General features: G+C 29.5%; 2 protein-coding genes, 1 long non-coding RNA gene and 1 pseudogene across 3 annotated transcripts; 2 read left to right on the forward strand and 2 right to left on the reverse strand.

Annotated features, from left to right (window-relative positions):
- Positions 1 to 672: 672 nt before the first annotated feature.
- On the reverse strand, positions 673 to 1,455 carry LOC112771875 (uncharacterized; annotated as a pseudogene).
- Positions 1,456 to 2,848: 1,393 nt separating this feature from the next.
- Positions 2,849 to 3,718, reverse strand: LOC112771884 (uncharacterized). The gene has a single exon (XM_025816720.1). It carries the CDS (start codon positions 3,716 to 3,718, stop codon positions 2,849 to 2,851), a length of 870 nt encoding a protein of 289 aa, XP_025672505.1.
- Positions 3,719 to 10,762: 7,044 nt separating this feature from the next.
- Positions 10,763 to 14,911, forward strand: LOC140181743 (uncharacterized). Its single transcript, XR_011876887.1, has 2 exons — positions 10,763 to 11,081; positions 14,682 to 14,911. It is a non-coding gene; the product is annotated as an uncharacterized lncRNA (long non-coding RNA).
- A 4,606-nt stretch (positions 14,912 to 19,517) lies between these two features.
- Positions 19,518 to 20,927, forward strand: LOC112789000 (uncharacterized). The gene has a single exon (XM_025830698.3). The coding sequence runs from the start codon at positions 19,809 to 19,811 to the stop codon at positions 20,685 to 20,687; it is 879 nt and encodes a 292-aa protein (XP_025686483.1). The 5' UTR covers positions 19,518 to 19,808; the 3' UTR covers positions 20,688 to 20,927.
- Positions 20,928 to 23,359: the final 2,432 nt, after the last annotated feature.

A 23,359-nucleotide genomic window follows, 5' to 3' on the forward strand; every position in this document is an offset into this window, starting at 1 on the left:
GGTGTGATCAACGAATACTCATATGTGGTGGAGGAGGTAGAGGAGAGTTGATGCTTGATGTGGAGGTTCACACTTGAAGAGAGATTGTTAATGTTGCAAGTGTGAGGAGTGTTGAAGTTAGTCTCACATCAAAGAAAGCAAGGAAGAGTGGGAAGTTTATAAGATGAGAGACCCATTAACTTACTACCTTAAGGTTTTAAGTTGGATGTGGTATCTTCTCACCTTATGTTATCTCCCCGAAATCTCCCCGGTAGTCGAGAGCTCTCCACGATTGGTCCAACAATCTTAGTAACTTGTTCTGCAAGTCATCGATGTTTTCCATGTTGAATGCAAAGAACTGCAATGTATCATCCACTTTTGCAAATTCATTATTGTCTTCTGTGTTGGATAACATCCTTTTTTTTTGTTCATTGGTTTCGAAATCAACGACCAACCGCCACGTTTCGATTGTGTAGTTTCAAAAATAAAGTTCAAAAGGGATTCGAATATGGCAAAACTATTATTAAGTTAAGTAAGGCCGGGCTCACTCGACTTGGTCTCCACGCTACCACTGACCAGGAGTGCCAAACCACCTTAATAACAGAAAATAAAGAAAAAAATCATTATGATTTGCTTGTTCTTGAATTCTTTTTTTGCGCTAGACGTCGTAGAGAATTAAGAATTCTAATTTGTTTTAATTCAAATAATAGAAATAGTGCACATAGAAAAACAACATTTTACAATAAGAATAATAAAGTAAATAATTGCTGTAACGATTTGGCTGGAAAAAAAAAAGGATCTTGATAGAAAAAAACCTAATGAATTTCTATTTTTTTTTTTGGCCAAATTTTTTATTAGAGGATTTAGCTTGTATTTCAACAAGTTAACTATTTGATATTCTTTGTTGATCATAGAAGGGTTGCATTTATTTGCATGGTGACCCTTTAAATTTTCCAAGTCTTTGAAGATTGATTTTCTCACCACTTTCTTTGATGTCAAAGATTTTTTAACCTCTAGTGTTAGCTTAACTTGGCCCTGCCTTCTTCGCCGGACGATCGATTGAAGCTCGCGGCTGCACTCTTTCATGTGAAGCAGAGCATCTTTTGTTGCTGTGCATACATCTAGAAGCATCAAGGAACCTTCGAAGAGTTCATCCACCCATTTTTCGCGGGGTTGGTGGACTAATGCTTCTTGTGTTAGAGGTAATTGAAGCAAGTTTTTCGACACAATTGTGCAAATCAAGAAGGATACTTAGTTTTTTGGCTGAGCAATGAAGCAGAGGTGGTGGTGGAATCAGAAGAAGAACCCCCTACTCCTAATATGGCTAAGTATTCATTGCATTGCAGAATGATAGGGTGTGGCTTAGAAGGCAAACTATTAGAACGAGAATGGTTATGAGTTTTGATGTTCAATGAAGAGGCTTCCATGTTTTTCTTCTAAACAAAAGAGAAAATTTTGAGGGTCTTATTATTAAGGTGAAATATGTGGAATTGAATTTTCAATTTGCTTCCTTTTCTTAGCTATTATTGATCAATATATATGTCATAAACTCCATGATATCAACTTATATTTTTCTTTATGTACCAAAACAATCAGACACTAAATTAATTGTTATATATTTGTGTATAAATACATATATTATTTAATTTATTTTTAATATTTATTTTATATTTTTAACATATATTTTATACGAATAATTGATTTAATGTTGATCTTTTATATATACTTAATATAGTTGATATATAATTGATTGCTAAATGATCTAAGATTGATGAAGAAAAAAAAATCAAAGATTTGATATATTTCTAATGTCTCCTTATCAAATCTCGACAACTCATACTCCAATTTATTTATTTTTATATTGTAAAATCACGTTTGGCCAATATTTGTTTATGGTACATTGTATCTTTATTATACAATGCACGAGGGACATTGACATTGCAATTTAGTTGCTATTGCATAATTATAAATATCTTGTCCTTTTGTGAAGTATTAATTTCTTAGAACATGTAGATACAAACTCGTTTAATGCATGAAAATAAAAAAGTTCCATGCTACTAAGCATGCGTTTGTTTGTAAATTGTAATATATATATATATATATATATATATATATATATATATATAAGTACCTACCAATAATTATTCTATAATTCTAGTACTTTCTTCCAACATTTTAATGACAATTGACTTGAGTTTTTTTTTTTTTCCATCATCTCCTTTTGGATCCATATTAGTAGTAAACTGTAAACTTTAGTCAAATCAATATTATTTTACTATTTTTTTCTCTCTCTCTCTTTTCCTACAATGAAAGTGATGGAGTTTTGTTTTTCCCCCTTCATTGAGTTAAATTATAAGGTGCCGAAACATTATTTCCAAATATATATATAATATTTTTTTCTTTTGGCAAAATTTTGAGTTGTGGGTGATGATGCATTATAGATTATGTTGTGCTGTCTATATATAACTTAAGGAGAATCCAAAGTTATTTAATTTGTTTGATTATCCTTATAATAACAAGAAGACAATAATCAAATCATTCATTACATTCGACATGTGGAATTTAAGCTCATTACTTATAATTGATATCAATAATAGAATTTTCATCATTGTTGAACCACCAACTTGTTCAGCTTCAATATTCATTCAAAACACCATGTGGATTTAATACATGTACTAATAGTAATCAAGTTCTAAATTAACAAAAAAGAATCCTTATATAGTAACTTTAGCAGATTATGAGTAAAATGATCTGAACAGCATTGAAACATAACAGCAACAATTGAAGTCTCAAATCAAATAATGTATACTGAGTAGCCAAATTTCCATGTACAAGTTTATGAATATGATACTATTATCTACATAACTTGTTAATAATTATATATGTTGAGAAGTGAAACTCTGGTTTTAATAAGTTGCCTTTCAAGTTGCTCAATTCCTGAGTCAAGACCCTTAATACATAACTCTAAATTCTCCATAGAATTTTGGAAATTCTTAACAGACACAACACTGCTATGTTTCTGAAAGAGACACTGCAAGTCTCCATCGACCTTCTCGAATTCGTTCGTGTTTGATTGGTCTGAATCACAGCATACTCTCTTAGGCTGCATGAACTTGGAGACCACTGTCCAACTGCTCATCTTTGGTTTCGCCTTCGAGCCATAGACGAAAGATAACAAAGACTCTAATTGGATCAGTGTGAAGAGTTCTGCTTCTTTTAAGCTTCTAATCATGGACACAAATTCATCTTGAGTGTTTGAGGAAATTGGACTAATAATGAAGCCTTTCTTGAATCCCTTGAAACTCTCTAAGGCATTTTGAATTGTCTTTTTCGCCTTCTTCCTTAAGGACAAGTATTTATCACCCTCGGATTTCAATGCTGATTCGCCCCATCTCTTTCTGCGAATGGCCGATTGAAGTCCTTGTATGCTCTCTGATGATTGTAGCAGGACATCTTTGACAGTAGCACAAGTATCCAAGAGCATCAGAGACCCTTCTAGCAATTCATCCACCGAATTCTTGCAAGATTCATGCCTGAGTTCTTGCTGCACAGTTTGCAATTGAAGTACCTTATCTGTGCATTCATACAAAGCATGCAAACCATTGAGTTTAGAGCTGGTTGATGAGGAAGAGGCAGCTTCAGAAGCCTTCAACCTCTGGAAACACTCCTCATATTGTGATATCAAAGGATGTGGCGCAGAAGGCACGCTATTCGACCGGTTGTGTGAAGATGAGTTCATATTTTTATTGTAGATATTGCAGCAAGAAAAGTTTGAGATAGAGTTTTTTTCTGCTTTAGATATTGGTGTTCTGTTGCTACCATATGCTAAATGTGTGTGTATATATATACATATATATAGTTCATTAGTTGAAGGAGACAAGAGGAATATATTCCTCTAAGAAGTGTCAAAGAATATAATCTTGATATGGATGTTTAGGACAATTTGGCATTGTTTATGAAATGCTTCCCTCTCGCCATGCTTCACAGCTCATTGTTAATTTTATTATACTAAGGAGAATCTGCAATACATTGTGCTATTGTGCATGCACTAGTATTAATATATAAGCTTGAAATTGATGTGAAGGTTCTCAAATGGAGCATGTAGGTGAGGGGCAAAAGGACAATGAAATCATGCAGTTACCATTGAAATAGGATCTTTTAATTTTGTCTCTGTCTAGAGGAAATTGAACCCCTACATTCTTATATTTGATGCTGATGTTGATGTTCTATGTTTTGTTGTTTCCAAGCCGTTCAATGAAGCATCTTGTCTCACTTTAATTGAAAAAAAGAGAAGTAGCATATGAATAATCTTTTCATATTAAAGTATTGGAAAATTATCAGGTGTACTCGGGAACATTGGTATTCCAATTGTTTTAACCATTGATTTTAATTAATATATATTATATATATTTTTTATAATTCAGATCAACGGTTAAAACAACTGGAATATCGATATTCCCGGTACACCTGATAACCTTCCTAAAGTATTAAGGTTTTAGTGATGATAATTTTCACATTTGCAATGTAACAACAGGTTGGTGCAGATTCGTTATAAGGACTTATGCTTAGGTGCTCTTAAAACCCTACATATATTGTACTCACAATCAATAAGAAAATATGACTTTAGATAATAATAATTAAAATTGATGCCTGAAAACCCTTTGAAATAGACTACTAGGACTGTAGGACACATGGTATTTAGCTATAAAAAGTAGAAAAGCTGAATAGTCCCTTGTATTGATATTAACCATTAGACTAAGATTCCACAATGTAACACTAGCACACAAAAACTGTATTCTAATGTGCTGTACTTTTTTTTTCAAGTGCAAGTGAATGTCACCTTTTGGGTCAATAGATAATTTTGTTTAGCACATGTCTTAAACTCCACAATAAGACAATACGCCCTCCACAATAGGAATCTCTTTACAAGGTTGGGAAATGATCCTTATTAGCCTCCCTTGTTTGCAATCTAAGTGAGACCACAGAAAGTTATCAACTATCCTTGAGTACCTCTACACCATACTGAATATTGCACATGCAAGAATTGCTGCTTTGAAACATAGCATGTGATGTATTTTAAATAACAAATCTTGAGATAATTTAGAACAATCTCATTTAGGCACTAGAATTCAAGTTCTTGCTTTAGGATGTTACTACTTTTTACAAAAAAAGGCATACTTTTTAGTAACTTTGGTGATCCAATTGTGTGACTTTTGTCATTAAAATTTTTTATACATTATACTATATAATGTTAGTTTTGTATTAACATTATTTTAGTATATTAGTATATATGTTATGCAATATAACTATTAATATGAGTGTTTATAGGTTGGGCTGAGTTTAATTAGACCCAAATTCGGCCCTAAAAGATCAAAGTCCATTTTGACTCGAACCGAAAATGATCCAAAATAAATTGGATTAAACCGAGTCGATCCGATATAAAATTATTATATACAAACTTGTAAATTTTATACACTAAAATAACGAAACTTTACTTTTAAAAATTAAATTTAACAAATATTATATCATATTTATACCAAAATAAATTATTTTAAAACAAAAACAATACTGTATAATATAAAAATATTAATTAAAGTATAAAAATATAATATGACATTATTAATTTCACTCCAAAATATATATTTTTATCATAAAAAGAGCTTTACACTAATCACGAGGTAACCCAAACATAATTCGAATCCAATCCGAAAATAATAATATTAAAAATGACAAACTTAAACTGATAGAATATGCCTTAAAACCGGACCGGGTTTTGAACACTCTTAGCTATTACTCTTCATCACTACCATTAAAATTCCAATAGTTTGGTATGAGAACTTTTTTTATTTTTTTAATAATATTAATATTAATTTTTTTATTTTTTTAATTTTTTTTAAAAAAATATAATAAATAATATAATTTTAAATACATACCTAAATAAAAAAGTTAATATTTTCATGTATTTTATATAATTTTTTAAATAAATTTTACTTTTACAAATATTTTGATAAAAAATTATATAATATAATAATATATTTAATAAAGTAATTAGTTAATAAATTTTAAATATAATAATTTAATTATTTATCAAGTAATATAAAATAAATTTTAATTATTTTATATTTTTATATTATAACTTAAAATATTATTTTAATATTATAAAAAATTTGCATAATAATTAATCTTAATGAATAAAAAAATTTATATTTTTTAGAACAAAAAATTTTTACTTTTATATAGTAAAATATGTGATAATTTTCTTAATATATGTTAGGGGTGGCAAAACAGGTCGAGTCCGTCGGGTTGACCCGCCGAACTCGCTAAAAAATGTGGGTCGGACTAGGATTTGAAACCGGTTAAATTAAAAAAATTTGCCAAATCCACAAAATTTTTATGCATAATTTTTTTATAATATTAAAAGATTATATAAAAATGATATTTTAAATAGTTATACTGTAATAGATTTAATATGTTTTCTGATTTTAATGTTATTATATAATTATAATTATTTAATATATAAAAAATTACTAAATAGTATATATATATAGGGGTGGCAAACGGGCCTAAACCCGCCGGGTCGGCCCGCGTAACCCGCCAGAAAAGCGGGTTTGGCTGAAAAATTGGGACCGTCTAACTCGCATCGCTTAAACCACGGGTTTTGGCGGGGCGGAGTGGGGTGGATTTTTCCGCCGGGCTTATTATTTTTAGCAAGGTGTATTTTTACAATTTTTTTTGCCAAAACCCAACTTCTTCCAACCTAACTTACAAGAGAATGAAGATGAAAATTGTGTGTTTTGGATTATATTTATTTTGTTTTAAAGACAATATTTTTAATTATGTTTTAGATTATGTTTATTTTGCTTTGGGAACAATATTTATAATTATGTTTTGGATGAAAACTTGGTTTATATTTATATTTATTAGATATTTATAATTACAAAGATTTTAATATTTGTGAATATAAAAATTATAATTTGTTTATAACTTTTAGAAATTATAATAGTTAAAAGTAAAAAATAGGAGAGATTTTTTTATACCTTTATATATATTATTTAATAGTTAAAAGTAAAAAAACAAGAGGATATTTGGCGGGTTATGCCTGCCGTTAGGCGGGGAGGGCTAGGATTTTTGGACCGCCTCACTAGGCGGGGCGGGGCGGGCTTCCCCGCTTGCCACCCCTATATATATATATATATAATATATATATATATATATATATATATATATATTAGGGGTGGCAATGCGGGCCGGCTCGCCCCAACCCGCCCCGCCTCACCTAGGCCTGCACCTTAAGCGGGACGGGCTAGCCCATCCAGCCAACTAAAGTTGGTGCAAAATGTTAGTCGTTTGACTTTGTTTTTTTTTTAAATAAAATTAATTAAAATTAACTAAAAAATAATAATTAAACAATTAATTACAAATAAAAAATAGTCAAATTATAATATAACTTTTTATTGTTATTTTTAAAATTTTTAACTTCAAGAAATTTGTTTAAAATAATATTTGTCAATAGAACCATCTTTATTTTAAAAAATAAGTCACATAATTTGAACATATATACGAAATTATAAAATAAAATAAATAAAGTCACATAATTAGAAGTTAGAACATATATACATAATTTAGCGAATTTTTTTAATTTGACAGGTTTCAAATTCTAACCCAACCCACATTTTTTAGCGAGTTCGGTGGGTCGGCCCGACGAATTCGACCCGTTTTACCACCCCTAATATATAATATATATATATATATATATATATAAAAAAAAAATATATATATAAAAGAAGATTATCACTTATTTTATTATATAAAGATAAAAAAATTTTATTTTAAAAAATATAAAATATAAATACAAAAAATATAAGTTTTTTATTCATTAAGATTAATTATTATATACAAATTTTTTTATAATATTAAAATGATATTTTAAACTACAACATAAAAATATAAAATAAATAAAGTTTATTTTATATTACTTGAGAAATAATTAATTTATTATATTTAAAATTTATTAACTAATTACTTTATTAAATATATTATTATATAATATAATTTTTTTATCAAAATATTTGTAAAAGTAAAATTTATTTAAAACGTTATATATAATACATGAAAATATTAACTTTTTTATTTAGGTATGTATTTAAAATTATATTATTTATTTTATTTTTCTAAAAAAATAAAAAATAAAAAAATAATATTTTCATGTATTATATATAATATTTTAAATAAATTATTTTTTAAAAATATTTTTATAAAAAATTATATTATATAATAATATCTTTAATAAAAGTAGTTAGTTAATAAATTTTGAATATAATAATTTAATTATTTATCAAGTAATATAAAATAAATTTTAATGATTTTATAGTTTTATGTTACTATTTAAAATATTATTTTAATATATTTTTTTAATATTATAAAAAAGTTTTGCATAATAATTAATTTTATTAAATAAAAAATACTCATATATTTTATATTTATATATTTTATATTTAGTTATTTAAGAATAAAAGATTTTGTTGCCATTTAAAGTATTGTGTATTAAAATATTGTTATTTAAAGTATTTATTTATGTACTAGGATATTCTATATTTATTAGAGTCTATCAATGCTCTTGTTTTATATTAGTCTTTGATTTTCATCTAATAAAATCTAATGGTCTATATAAATGTGGCTCATTCAATAAGCATATAATGATTGAGCTCGTTTTAGACATATCCGGTAAGCATTAAGCACTCCTTGCTCACAATTTACTGCTTCCGTGCTTCTTCAATTTTTCTTTTTAAGTTAATTTTTATGATTTAAGTTTTATGTTAAAATAGTTAAGCAAAAACTAAAATTAATTTTGATGCTCAAAAGATCCTAAAATTCATTGCATGGAATCTTTTGACGGGGCAGATTCCTGCTTTAATTTGGAAATTATGTGATAGAGTTGTTTCTCTTAGGGTTTATGAAAATTTCTTTTATCAGTATATTTCAGAACCTGCATTGCCTAACTCTTCTTCTTGTAAGAGTCTTAGTTTCTTGATTTGAGTGATAACAGATTTTTTGGGGAGTTTTCTAAGTTTGTTACTAAGTTTGGTGGGTTAAAACAGTTTGATTCATAGAACAATATGTTTGTTAATTCAATTTTTCAGACTTAGTTGGAATAAAGCTTGAAAAATTGAAGTTGTTTTGACTTCTTTGTTAATTGGTTATACGCAGTAGTTGTTTTGACTTCTTTATCATTCTTATGAATTATAGATTTTAATTTTATTCTGATTTTACAATTGTCATTGAGTACTGAATGGACCCTTTAAGATTAGAATGATTTGATTTATAAAAGAAAATATGTTCATGGTGTTTTAATTATGAAGAGAATTACAAACTGTTATGTTTCTTTTGTTAAAAATAAAGACCAGAGCAATAATTTTCTGTTCTATTCTATATATCTTCTTATGTCCTAATTAACTTCCTTAATCCTAATCTGTATATAACTATATCGTTATATAGTTCATCATTTTGATAAACAACTTTAATTTTTATCTACATTTTTGAATAATTTTCGAGGGCATATAATATAAATAAATAATTGTTGTGCATTTCAGTATGAACTATGAAGAACCTTAGGAAATAATTCTCTCTTTGTTTTTCATATATTTAGCTGAAAAAGGAATTAAGATTCCTAGCTAGCTACTTGGGTGTCGTTTTATTAAGTGATAACTGATAAGATACTAATAAAAAGACATCACAAGTGGTGACGTGTATGTTCATAATATGAAAATTTTGTTGATTCAAAATTTAAATTATGGGATAAATGGAAGGTATGTATGTGAGGATGAGGACAAAAGAAATGAAATGTTGAGACAAGAAAAGATATGAAATCAAATAGTGGAGAGCTATGATGTGATGTTATAAAAGAGAAAATGGATCAACAATCTTAAAAAGATAGTAACATGGGAATTAATTATTTTGATCATGCAAAAGCCATGAAGTATCAGGAGGTTGGTGCGTGAGCTTATTATATTAGGAACAAAGAAATATTAAAAAATCGGTAGATGTATTTATTATTTTGTGCATTTCTGCTTTGAATGATCATTTTTATGCATTTATAATTTTGATTTTATTCTAATTTTGTAATTGTGCATTCTGATTTTTATGCATTTATGATATGATTTATGTTAATTTTATACCCTCGTTAATTTTAATTTTATTGATACAGGTATTTTCAAATTACTTCATGCCTAGTAATGTTAGAGAAGACACACAAAACAACAGTGTTGCTCCTAATGATAATGAAATTGAAGTTCAAAGTAATGCTAATCCAACTTCAGAAACTCCACAAGCAACGGATAATGTCTCAACTCCAGAAGGATCAACTAAGACACAATTCTATATAGTTCGAATTACCCTAATTCGAACTTCACTCTCGATGTAATTCGAATCACACTGATTCGAATTACAGACACGCGCACACACCCACTAATTCGAATCAACCTGATTCGAATTACACAGACACACTAATTCGAACCAGGCTGATTCGAATTACCAATGTTCTGAAAATCGGACCGGATCGGCCGGTTCAACCGAGTTAACTGGAAACCGGTCACCTAGCCGGTCCGATCCTCCAACAAAACCGTCCTGCAAAAAACCGGTTGAAAAATCGGTCGAACCGGTGGTTAACCGGCGAATCAGGCGAACCGGGCCGGTTTCTGCAGGTACCGGTTTTCTCTCCTTATAATGAAACGGTGCCGTTTTTCTTTTTTTTTTTAAAAAAAAAGAAAAGAAAATAAGAACACGTGATGAAGGAAATGAGCCAGCCACTTTAGCATACCCTAATCAGTAATCCCTAATCTGCTAATCCAGGAAGCCTGCCCCCAAGCCTAGCCTCCACCACCGCCTTGTGCCTCTATTGCCGCTGCGCCGTCCGTCGCACCGACCCCAGTTCGCTCTCAGACTCACCAATCGCAGGCACGCTGTTTCTTCCTCGAGCGTCCGTCGTCTTCCTCTTCCCCTGGAGCTGCTGCATGCCTGCATACGAAGGAGGGACCTGAATCGAAACCGACAACGGAGCTAGGGCCACTCACCGTCGTGGGTCACTCACCGTCGCGGGTAAGTCGGTAAGTTCTGGGTTTCTAGCATTGTTTTCAACTTTTCATATTTTTCTCTGGATTGTTTTCAACTTTTCATTTTTTTCTGGCCTTCTGTTCTTCAGATTTCAGTTCAGTTCCTCTGTTCGTCTTTTTTTTATTTTTTAATTTTGTTTTGAATAAATTTATTGTTTGTTAAATTTGTTGTATGTTGAATTTGTCTGTTCAATTCTGCTATGTTCAATTTTTTTATTTTTTCAATTATGCTCTGTTGAATGCCTGAGGAATAAATTTGTTGTATGTTGAATTTGTATGTTCAATTCTGCTATGTTCAATTTTTTTATTTTTTCAATTATGCTCTGTTGAATGCCTGTAGAATAAATTTGTTGTATGTTGAATTTGTATGTTCAATTCTGCTATGTTCAATTTTTTTTTTCAATTATGTTCTGTTGAATGCCTGAATGTTATATGAATTGTATGAACTATGAACTATGAATTGATATTTGGTCTGGATTCTGGGTTGGTGGCATTCTGAATTTAGATGGCACTCTGTCTTCGAGCCATCTCTCTCTTTTCAATTTGTTGTATGTTTAATTTTATAATGCTGAACATAATTGATATAATTTTGGATTTTGAATTGTTGTAATTCTGAATTTTGCTATAATGGCTGAGGTTTTTATTTTGCTGTAATGGCTGAAACATGAAGTTGGGTTTTAAGCATGGTTCTGAAAACGAACCGGACTGGCCGGTTCAACCGGATTAACCGGAAACCGGTCACCTAACCGGTCCGGGTAAGGTTAAAAATTGCTTAGCAAAAAATCGGTAAAAAAACCGGTCAAACTGGCGGTTAACCAATGAACCGGAAGAACCGTCCGGTTTTTTAACGGGTTTTTGGTTTGAAAATATAACCTAAACGACGTCATTTTGCTCTAAAAAAAATTAAAAAAAAGGGAAAAAAATAAAACCCAACAAATAGCACTACGTCCCTACCTCTCTCTTCTCTCTCACTCTCACATTCAAATCCCTAATTTAACCTAACTAACCTTATCAGAGCCCCCAGTCGCCGCTACCGTCAGCCCCCATTCGCCGCTACCGTCAGCCCCCAGCCGCCGCCACTCTTCTCTTCCTCAACGTCTATGTGCTCGTCGCGAAGCCACTCACCTCACCCCCTCAACCCTAATTTCCTCTTCTAACTTCCTCCAACAAACTCCACCGTCACTACCACAATTGACGCCGAATCGGAGCTTCTGTCAGCGAAACTGCCACCATCGCAGATCGAAGCAGCTGCCAGCGTCGTCGTCATCTTGAACTCTGAACTCTGAAGCTTCTGGCATCGCGAACGTCTACTCAGCCCTGTTCTTCTCGCCGTCGCCAACGTGTTTGTTCTCCTCGCCGTCGTCAACGTGCTTGTTCTCCTCGCCGTCGTTCCAGTGCCTCCAGAAGCTTCCTTCCTCCAACAACAAGTTCACCTACAACTGCGACAACCACACCTTCAACTTCCTCGTCCATAATGGCTTCATTCAGTTTCTCTGTTTTTCTCTCTAGATTTGTTTTCTCTGATTCAATTTTGTGTATATATGTATATATTTTTGTGTAAATTGTGTTGTTTTGAATTTGATTTGTTTTGTTTGAATGGTGCAGTACTGAAATTGATATGGTTTTGAAACTTTAATTAAAATAAAAAAAAGAAACTGATGATCCTCTTCTGAGCTCACTATCACCACCGTCGTTCTTCCCTTGCCGTGTCTCCAGTAAGCCGCTGCTTCTTTAGTTTCGATTTCTAAGATTCTGGCTTCTGAGTTGATTTTTTGTACTAGATTCTGAATTGGGATTGTGTTCTGAGTTGGGTTGCTCTTTAATGTGAGTCTGAATTCAATTTGAATTTTTTCACTTAGTTTTTCTGTTTCTGGATTTGGAGGTTGAGTTGTCTGTAACTCTGTATTCTGAGTTTTTGTTGTTGAAAAGCATTGAATTTGTTGAATCTAGTTAGGGTTTGGTTAGTTATAAGAGGCTTGTTGCACAATAAGAAATTTCATCAATGTGTTATTCAATTGAATTGTATATTGGTAGCTCAAAAAGGGATAATTGAATTGTATAAGAGAATTGATGTTGAATAATTAACCTTGGCTTGACAATGTTGCCTGCAAAATCTTTAATTTTTTGCAGCTTGAGTGGAAATTCTGCCTCAGTTAGTTGTTTTAAAGTTATTAATAAATTTAACTCAATCTGAATATTATCAATGAACTTTTCATCTTCAATTTTTATTATATCTTAAATTCTATTAAAATTTTTTTACTTAAAAATTCATGAATTTTAATGAATTTAAATATATAAAATTATATATTAAATTTTTAATAATTTTATTTAATATTTAATTAAACAGGTTGAATTCCGGTTGAACCCCGGTCGAACCATTGAACCAGTGAACCAGTCGCCTCACCGGTTCATTGACCGGTCCGGTTCTCGCAACCTTGGTTTTAAGGGGGCAGGGGATAGTTTGTTTTGCACATCTTGAGAAAATGTTGCTGTTGAGATGGTCCATAGCTATTTCTAATTAGTAATTTGACATTAATTGAGTGAGTTTTGTCTAATTTAAGTAATTATTGATATTATTATTGATTGTTGGTGATTGTTGATTGAATATGGATATAGTATTTTATGCCATGATTTCTTTTAGTTATAAATTTTAATCTTTGAATTTGAATGTAGAATTTTAATGTTGAGATGAGATATAGTTTAGTTAGTAGGTGGGTTATGAAATTTTAAATTTTATTATTATATGAATGATTGAAAAAATTTAGAAGAAATTATCGAATATAGAATTCACATTGTGGAACTAAATATGATGTATTCTTAAATTTATGGTTGTAGTATATTGTATTTTTAATAATTTTATTTTATATTTAACTAAATTGGTTCGACTACGGTTCGACTACGGTTGAATCATTGAACCATTAAACCAGTTATTCGACCGGTTCAATAACCGGTCCGGTTCTCGCAACCTTGCGAATTACACACACGCGCAATCCAAAGTATAATTCAGGTTCAGTGCTATATTTGACTGCTGAGTTTGATTATTTGTGTTTGCTGAGTTTGATTATGCTCAAGTTCAGTGCTATATTTGACTCTTGATTATAAATTGAGTTTGATTATACATGTTTACTAAGTTTGATTATACGCATATTAGGTGCTATATTTAATTCCCGAGTTTGATTATACGTGTTTGCTGAGTTTGATTATAGCACTGAACTTGAGCATAATCAAACTCAGCAAACACAAATAATCAAACTCAGCAGTCAAATATAGCACTGAACCTGAATTATACTTTGGATTGCACGTGTGTGTAATTCGAATCAGCCTGGTTCGAATTAGTGTGTCTGTGTAATTCGAATTAGTGGGTGTGTGCGTGTGTTTGTAATTCGAATCACTGTGATTCGAATTACATTGAGAGTGAAGTTCGAATTAGGGTAATTTGAACTATATATAATTGTGTCTTGGTTGATTCATGAACTAGTTTTAGTTTTGGCTGATTGGTGTAAATTTTCCTCCCTTTGGCTTATATCAGTGAATTGCCCAATTTTTTACATAGTACCAATTAATTTGTTAATTGTTATCTCTTTTGATTTTCAGGTTTAAATCTTGATTTGCAAACTTTTAATGATGATAAAGATGTTGAAAGTGATCAAGAATAAGGGTTGAAGATCCTTTTGTATCTAATATTGTAATTTCTTTATTATGGTGTTAAATTTGTAGTGATCTAACAATATTATTTTTAATTTCAAGTTATTTTAACTAATGACATTGTATGAATTTTATGTTTGTATTTTAATTTATTTATAAATTTAAAATTTTTGTCTTAATTTATATATGAATAGGTAAAAATTAAAATATTTAATTTTTATAGGGGCGGGTACCCACAGGGACGGATTTATGTTCTGTAATTTACTACCTGCAGGTAGTGATGGAACGGTAGTATATGAGTAACAGGACAGCAGAGCGAGATCGGATAGGGCAAAAATCCGCCCTTACCCGCCCTACTACCACCCTAGATGAGAGGACTTTTTTTGGACCCTTTTTTTTGGGTTTGACCTTCTTTTGGGCTTAAGCTGTGTCATTTCAGCATTCCCTCCTTAACGGGCCAAGCCCAACATTATACCTGCCTACCTAAAAAAGTAAATAGAAAAGCCCAAAAGTGAGGTGTACACTTTTTTCCACAAAAACCCCAACTTAGGATTAATTTGTCACACAGCAAATGAGTTGCTATATATATATATAACAAAATTTAAACTTCTAATATTTACTTAAATAGGTAAATGAATAAGCAATCGATCAACCTAAATTGATAAAGTAAAGTATTTATCTTTGTTTTGTTCTAAATTGTAATCTCTAATAAAAAAATATACTTCTATAAACAAAAGATATATATAATGACATAATAAACAAAGAAACAATTATACTTTAGTGGTTAAGTTAACGAGCTAAACTTACTGTTACAAAAGGTTATGGATTAGATATTCATTGTGCATATTTAATAGTTGACTTATTTATACATATTGTTTTTTATAGTTTTTTTAATAGTAAATTAGTCAGTAGAATAAATAAATTTGTCACAGTAAAATAATTAATTTTTTATAGTAATATAATAAAATATTTTTATGAACACTAGATATATTTTTTATATAATTGCTAATTAGTAATTAGTTTTCTTTTTTTTTTTTGTGTGTGTGTAATAGGTTGGTTCTTAAATTATACTAGGGAAACCAATTTAATGTTACTAAGATCTTGTATAAATAATAAAACGGAACTCTAACTCAAAATATCTAAAGTAAGTTGTATAAAAATAAATAAACAAGAAAAGAGAAGTAAGAACTAAGAAGAGATAATTTATGGATGTGATCTATGACTTCAATTTGAGAGATTCGATTTATTGGCTACTAGCAGCAAGACAGATAACTTATGCTTTAAAGGTGTTTTTTTTTTTTTTTTGTGAAGAAGAAGAAGAAAAAGAAAAAGAAGAAGATATTTTTAAAGATGTTATTTTGTGGGCATAATTTTAATGAGTTAATTTTTAAAAAAAAAAAATAAATAAGTGCAAGTCAATATCCTAATTCATGAATATATATGATGAATCCTACACGTTACATACACGCATAATTTTGAATTTCTTTTCAAAATATATTTATCTTTTTTGTTGTCAACATAACATGATGCATGTGTGTTCAATTATAAGGAATCCGGAACCATATCCATATAATAAAACTCAAATCTATCACAATAAACCAAGAATAATATAAAATATATACTAATGGCATCTCATTTTATATTCGACTGTTTATTATGCCTTTAAGGCATTGATTCTAGTTAGTAGTTAACACTTAACATCTACTCATCCAAACCAGATGCATCGCATAAATAATGCAACAAGAATAATATAAGTAATTATCATTCGTGAATAATTTTCTTCTTCTTGGACAATAATAATAATAATAATATATTATTATTATTATTATTATTATTATTATTATTATTATTATTATTATTATTATTATTATTATAATGTTCTTCCTGCACACTATGTTCCATCAAGAATGCAAAAGTTACATATCCCCAATGTTATATTGTATTATTGGTGGGGCCATGGGGACAAAACAAGGACTGTGGGGAGTGGAGACCATTGGAAAGTTAAATCTAAGTTCTTTAATTTCAAGCATTGGGGCCTTGAGACAATACATATATAAATACAAAAGTGTCATATGCATAAAAAAATTAACTATAAAATTAATTATTATATATATATTGGAATTAAAATATACAGTATAAATAATTAGGATATTTGATATAAATAATAGGATAAAGTATATTAAATTAGTTTCTTACGTTTGATCGTATCTGTTTTGGTTTTTAAAGTTTAAAGTGTTCTATTTAAATTTAAAAAAGTTTTATTTAGCTTCAATATAGTTATATCGTGAGGTCAAAATTAAATAATTAACGGATTGTTCTACATGACAGCAGTACAAGAACAAGATCGATAATCTGGAAAACAAATACAAATTCTATAGACACAAAATTAACCGTAGATGGATCAATACATTTATTTATCATTTTTCTTACAATTAAATAAAATATTTTCTATAGGCTAAAGAGAATAATAAATAAATGTATTGATGTATCTACAGTTGATTTTGTGTCTTTAAAACTTGTACTTATTCTTAAAATTATTGACTTTATTTTTGTACTATTATCATAAAATGTATTTAACTTTAATCTATAATTGATATTCTGTTAATTATTTAACTTTAATCTTACGGTATATTGAAGTTAAATGAAATTTTTTTGACTTTAAATAGAACCGTTTAAATTTTAAAGACTAAAATAAAATTAGTCTAAAAGATAAGAGACCAATTTAATACTTTACTCTAATAATAATTAGATATTGGGAAATTAAAGGAAGAGTGCGTGGCCTTTCTCTTAGCCATGAAGAAAATTAGTTGCGGATTCATGGGACATGTTGCTATTATTGAACAGTGATGATTATCCCACAAATTTCACTACCAAGACAAATTATTTTAGAATCTAGCTGATAAATATCCTAAAGATATTAACTAAGATATTAAATATAAAAGTTTGTAATAAAAAGGTAACAATTTCAAACTTTTAAAATATTTATCATATAAAAATGTATACATACTAAAAAAAATCTTACATATGTAATTTTAATTAGTGCTCTTAAGGCATTTGTTGCTATAAAAATCTATAATTTTGCACTTGCTGTTATGTGTTTATTTATGATATTTTTATCCTTAAATTTATGTGATGTCTCAACTAAACATTAATTTGGGATGTGTAAATAATATTAATATTTTTTATTATAGACATGTTATTAGTATATATTATAAGCCTAATCATTACTTTTGTCCTTAAGTTCATTCATCAATTTAAGCATGATCATGTTTAAGAATAAAATAACAATATATCATATATGCATATAATGATTGCTACAAAAAGCATTATAAAGTAAATTTTAAATTATTTTATACTTAGAAGGTAAATAACAAATAAATTATATAGCTTTTCCTTTTTAGTATTACTTTATTTTTGATCTTGTAACATGAAGAAATTTCAGGTGCTGTTGATAGCCCCTAATTAGGTTCAACACTTTGCAATCAAGAAAACAAAGTGCATTATTGTTCGATTAAATATTCTATACTTTTTTGCATAAATAATTTTCAGCAATCTTATTTATACAATAAAAAACACAAATATAATATGATGATAGTGGTAAACAAAATCATGATTCTGTGTCTTTAGTTGTTATAACATCTATATTGAAAACCGTACTAATTTAGTATTGAATTAATATTAGGAAAAGTCTAAGAATAATAACTTTATTAAATTTTGGTCAGTATGTAATCAACAATAAAAAATGAGCTATTGGATGAAATTTTACTTTCACACTAATCTCATACTATTAAAACTATTTTGATGACTATTTAATGGCTATAAATCACCAAAATTACTGCCCATAGCATTCTTCCTAATATTATTCTCTTTGCTATCAATCCTTTTCCACATATGCTTCATTTTTTAGAAGAATCTATCTCCATTAACTTAAAGGATACCTTTACCGAAGTAGGTGACTAACTCAATAATAGTTAATACTTAATAAAGATAATATTTTTTCTTTAAACCAAATTTTGTTTTGTTCACACTAGGTATACATTTAAACTTTTTGTTAAGAAGTGCTAAGAGCACTTGTGGATCTTTAATTGTAAAATATTTTTCTAAAAAAATAAAAAAATTTATAGTATTTTAGTCATTTTATAAATTTTAACAATTCTCTTTAATAACAACTTTAAAACTTTATTATGTGGAATGTGGATATGCCACTAATCTAGTTTAGTGCATGACTTATTGTCAAAAAAGGAGACACCTTGATAAAACAACAAAAAGTGAAACTAAAGTAGATAAAGGAATATTGAGAAGAAAAAACAAATGCCCTTCTTTTTTGAAAAGCTTAATAAGTTAGAAATAAAATGACTGATTTTTTAATGTACAAAAATATTATATTATTTTTTTTTATGAAACAAAAATATTATATTATGTGTATACTATAATACTAAAAATCATACACTAAAATAGTTATTATATATTTTTATATAAATATATGTATTAGTTTATATATTTTTACAATTTTATATTTCAATAATATTTTACACAAACGAACAGATTTAGTAATTGAATTTTTTGTATACGTAACATAATTATTTTAATATTGACTTAAAATTCTAAATTAAAACATGACTATGGTCTCATACTTCTAATAAAACCCATATTCCATCTTAAAATACTTAAGTAATGAATTGCAAAATAATTACACCAAAAAAATAATTTTTTCTGAAAAACAAAAGAAAGATAAGATTCCATTTCCACCCTATAAATAAAGAGCAAACAAGAGGAACTAAAAAAACCGTCTTCCAACAAATCAAAAAACAGAGGAGCTCTGTTTCACTCACTCATCACTCACTCACTCACTCTTCACTTTCTTTGTTTTGTTTCTATGCTTCAAAGTGCAAGAACTGCCGCAGTGATTTCTCTCTTCTATGCTTTCAAATACATGTTTAGTCTCACTGCTATTCACAAGCTTCCATCCCCTTTTGAGTGAGAATTATTTTAAAAACTAAAAAAAAAAAAGTTGCTTCTCCTTTAACCAAAAAAAGCACTTTCATAATTCACATAGCTCTTAACACCTTTGGAGCAATGGATTCATTCAGTTTCCATAATCTTCAAGCTGAGAAAGCCAACGCAACCCTTAAGAATCGCAAGCTTCGAAGGATCACAGGCATATTACGCTTCCTTGAGGTGTGTGTTGTTCTAGTTTTGATCTCAAGGCTCTCTCTACGCCTCCCGGTTGCAGTTAAGACCTCGAGCGAGTACTTTAGGGACTTGTCGATGTTTGTTAACAATCCTAGGTTCGTTTTCCTCATTGGAAACGCAATAATCATCGCTCTTTTTGCTCAGTCGGGGCAGTTTTCGGCTCAAGGCTCTAGGAGAAAAGATTCGGAGGACCATCTTTACCAAGAATTTCTCCATAATGCAACAAAGAAACAGAAAGTCCAAGAAAAAAAACTAAAAAACAGAGCAAAACAGGGGATAGAAACAGAGGATCCCATTGAAAAGGAGGGAATAAAAAGTGAGGATAGCACAAAGAATAAAAGAATCAATAGAAACATGGTGAAACACCAAGAAAACAATGGAATCTTTTTAAGAAAAGAAGCGAATTTTGGCTTAAGGAGCAAAGGAATTGATGCTGGAAATAACAAGTGTGATGTAGAGAAACAGAGCATGGAAACAGGGGAAGTGAATAATTGCTTGGAGATGAAGAAATATAGAAGGTGTCAAACAGAGATTCTCCCCCGTGCGAACCGCAACGAGCAACGAGGTGGCGATTTACGACGGTGTGAAACAGAGAAGAAAATCAAAGCTATTGTACATGCTCCCACTAAAGAGGAGGAAGAAGAAGGAGATTCATACCCTGAAGATAACATGAGCAATGAAGAATTTCGTCGCACCATTGAGGCCTTCATTGCAAGACAACAAAGGCTCCGAAGAGAAGAAGAAAATTACTCTCTAGCTTGAAACCTTTTCAATTTTGAACTTGAAAATAGGAGGGAAAGAAAGGGAATATATTGTAGAAAATATGTAAATAAAGTGCTGTATTGGGGGGGGGGGGGGGATTGTAGTGTATGAGTAGGTTGTTAATCAAGTTTAGAATAATGTCATTATTTTTACTCCACCTATTATTGTGTAAATATTGTATAAACTTAGTATAGTACAAGTATGAATAAGAGAATTAAAACATGTATTCATGATGGTAAACCATGGTCCCTTATCCAGAGATATCAATTCGAGTATTAAAATTGAAAAATTATATTATCAGTGAGAAATTACTAAATTAGATAAAAGTTTATCAACTTAGGTAGAAACTCAGTGTATTAGATTTCGCGTGAAGTTGATAACTGAGAGTTGTTAGATGATTTGACTGATTTGACTAAATTTTCATTTAACAACTCTCAGTTATCAACTTCACGTAAAGTCGACTACACCTGAATTTTTACCATCAACTTAATTTAGGTTGGTCAAATAGTTAGTTTAAGTCAGTATCAAAGTTTGAATTTTGTGTTGTATATACATCAATTTATTAATTAATAATAAATTTTTAAATAAAATCTAAATTTATAATAAATTAATTATTAATCAATCTGTTAGCGAATACCATGAAATTTTTTTTTCTATCAATTGAGTGTCATGTCATGAAGAGGGCACGCTGATTCTTTTTACGTGCAATAACGGCATGCATGTAAGAGCATTTCCCAAAGCATATGTCTTTCTCTATTTTGGGTTGAGAAGGAACTATTAATACCCGTGTCTCATATTCTTGTCTAAAAATCTTGTGTTATATTCTTAGTTGCCAAGTGGGTTAATTAAAATTCCTGACCTAAGGGGAAAGGAACAAAATTACGTGGATGAAAGCATTTTCACTTTGAACAGTCACTTCAATTGAAGTGAGGAGAATATTGGAAATAAAAAGGTATATGAGTACCGAATATTTATAATCTTATTTCTAGAATATTTTTCTTCTTGATAAGAAAGTTAATTTAATAAATGTAATGAGTGTCATATTGAGCAGATATATTATCTTAAAATAAAAGTTTATAACAATTTGCCTCTTCACCAATCAAAACACTTCATAAGTATCTAACCAACGACAATAACAAAAACAACAAAAACAAAAACAAAGTCTTATCCCACTAGATCCGATTGGTTACATGGATTAAACGATGTCATTGAACTCTATTATGTATCATATCTACAAAAGAGACCATTTACATGTAGATCTCATATTTCTCTATCTTTCACTTCTTATCTATCTTCCATCTCATCCACCCTCTTGACTGGATGCTCTATCGCTCTTCTTCTCACATGTCCAAACCACCTAAGACACAATTCTACCATCTTTTCTACAATAGATACTACTTCAACTCTCTCTCTTATATCTTTGTTTCTTATTCTATCCAATCGCATATGACCACTTATCCATCTCAACATCTTCTTCTCCACCATACTTAACTTATGTCCGTGCTCCCATTTATTCGCCCAACACTCTGTATCATATATCATAGCCGATCTGATAGTAGTGCGATAGAATTTACCTTTAAGTTTTAAAGGTACTTTTTTGTCACATATAAAATCAGACACATTCCGCTATTTTGACCAACCTGATTGGATTGCATAATTTACATCTTATTCAATCTCTTCATTATCCTGTTATAAGTATCTAACCCAACAAGGAAAAAATTATAATTAACTATTTACCATTAGTTGGATCTCAATTAAGAAAACAAAATACATAAAGTATTAGTCTTTAGAAAAATTAGATCCCGAACACTAGTGATTGGTATAAAAAATACTAGAGACCTTTATTTCAAGATAAGTTTTTAATATGAGTCTCACTATGTTAACTTATAATTAATTCAATAGTATGCCTTCGAAAATTTGTTAAGTTATTATGGGTGAATACTGAATACTGAAATACTATTTCTTACACATACTACATTTTTTCTCTCATGTTTTTCTTTTAGTTTTATTTAAGTTTTATATGGTGGTATGAGATCACGTTTTACAAGATTAATTAGGAGAAGAAAAATAATAAGAAAATTCATTATTTTTGTCACACTTAAAATTTTTATAGATAAAAAAATGTTAATGTTAATATATTTCCTTTTTTAATGAATAAGTAGTTTTATAATATTTCAAAAATTTTATGACCAAGAACAAGAAAAAGACCCTATTTAAAAAATAATATGTCTTTTAACTATAATTTTAAAATGATGAAGTGATTTCATTATACTGAAAAAGAGAGACATGCTATAACTTACCAACAAAAAAAATTGGTTTGAGTGATAACCAGTTTAATTTCGTGACCTGCATGTTGGAGCAAACAACCTTTGAGATTTGAGACCTTTCGTATACATACAAGATTTCTGAATTAATTATAGGCTGCATGCATAGCATGGAAAGTACGTATATTAATGGTTCCATTGACAATTTTTAATTTTATTTATTACGGGTGACCATAAAATTCTACTATTTATTTTGTTCAATTAAGTTTTGTCGTTGTTGATGTTGAACAATGACCATATATAGCCGAATGAAAAGAGTATATGCCTGTTACCATTAAGTTTTTGTAGACCAAGAATAAAATTGCATTGCACTTTGCATATAGATGCTACAAATACTTTGTCAAAAAT

This window comes from Arachis hypogaea, chromosome 3 (genome assembly GCF_003086295.3).
Source record: "Arachis hypogaea cultivar Tifrunner chromosome 3, arahy.Tifrunner.gnm2.J5K5, whole genome shotgun sequence".
Taxonomy (NCBI): domain Eukaryota; kingdom Viridiplantae; phylum Streptophyta; class Magnoliopsida; order Fabales; family Fabaceae; genus Arachis; species Arachis hypogaea.

Bases quoted from the DNA above. Each gene is read 5' to 3' on its own strand.
- LOC112789000 (XM_025830698.3), top strand. From the start codon at position 19,809: ATGGATTCATTCAGTTTCCATAATCTTCAAGCTGAGAAAGCCAACGCA.
- LOC112771884 (XM_025816720.1), bottom strand. From the start codon at position 3,718: ATGAACTCATCTTCACACAACCGGTCGAATAGCGTGCCTTCTGCGCCA.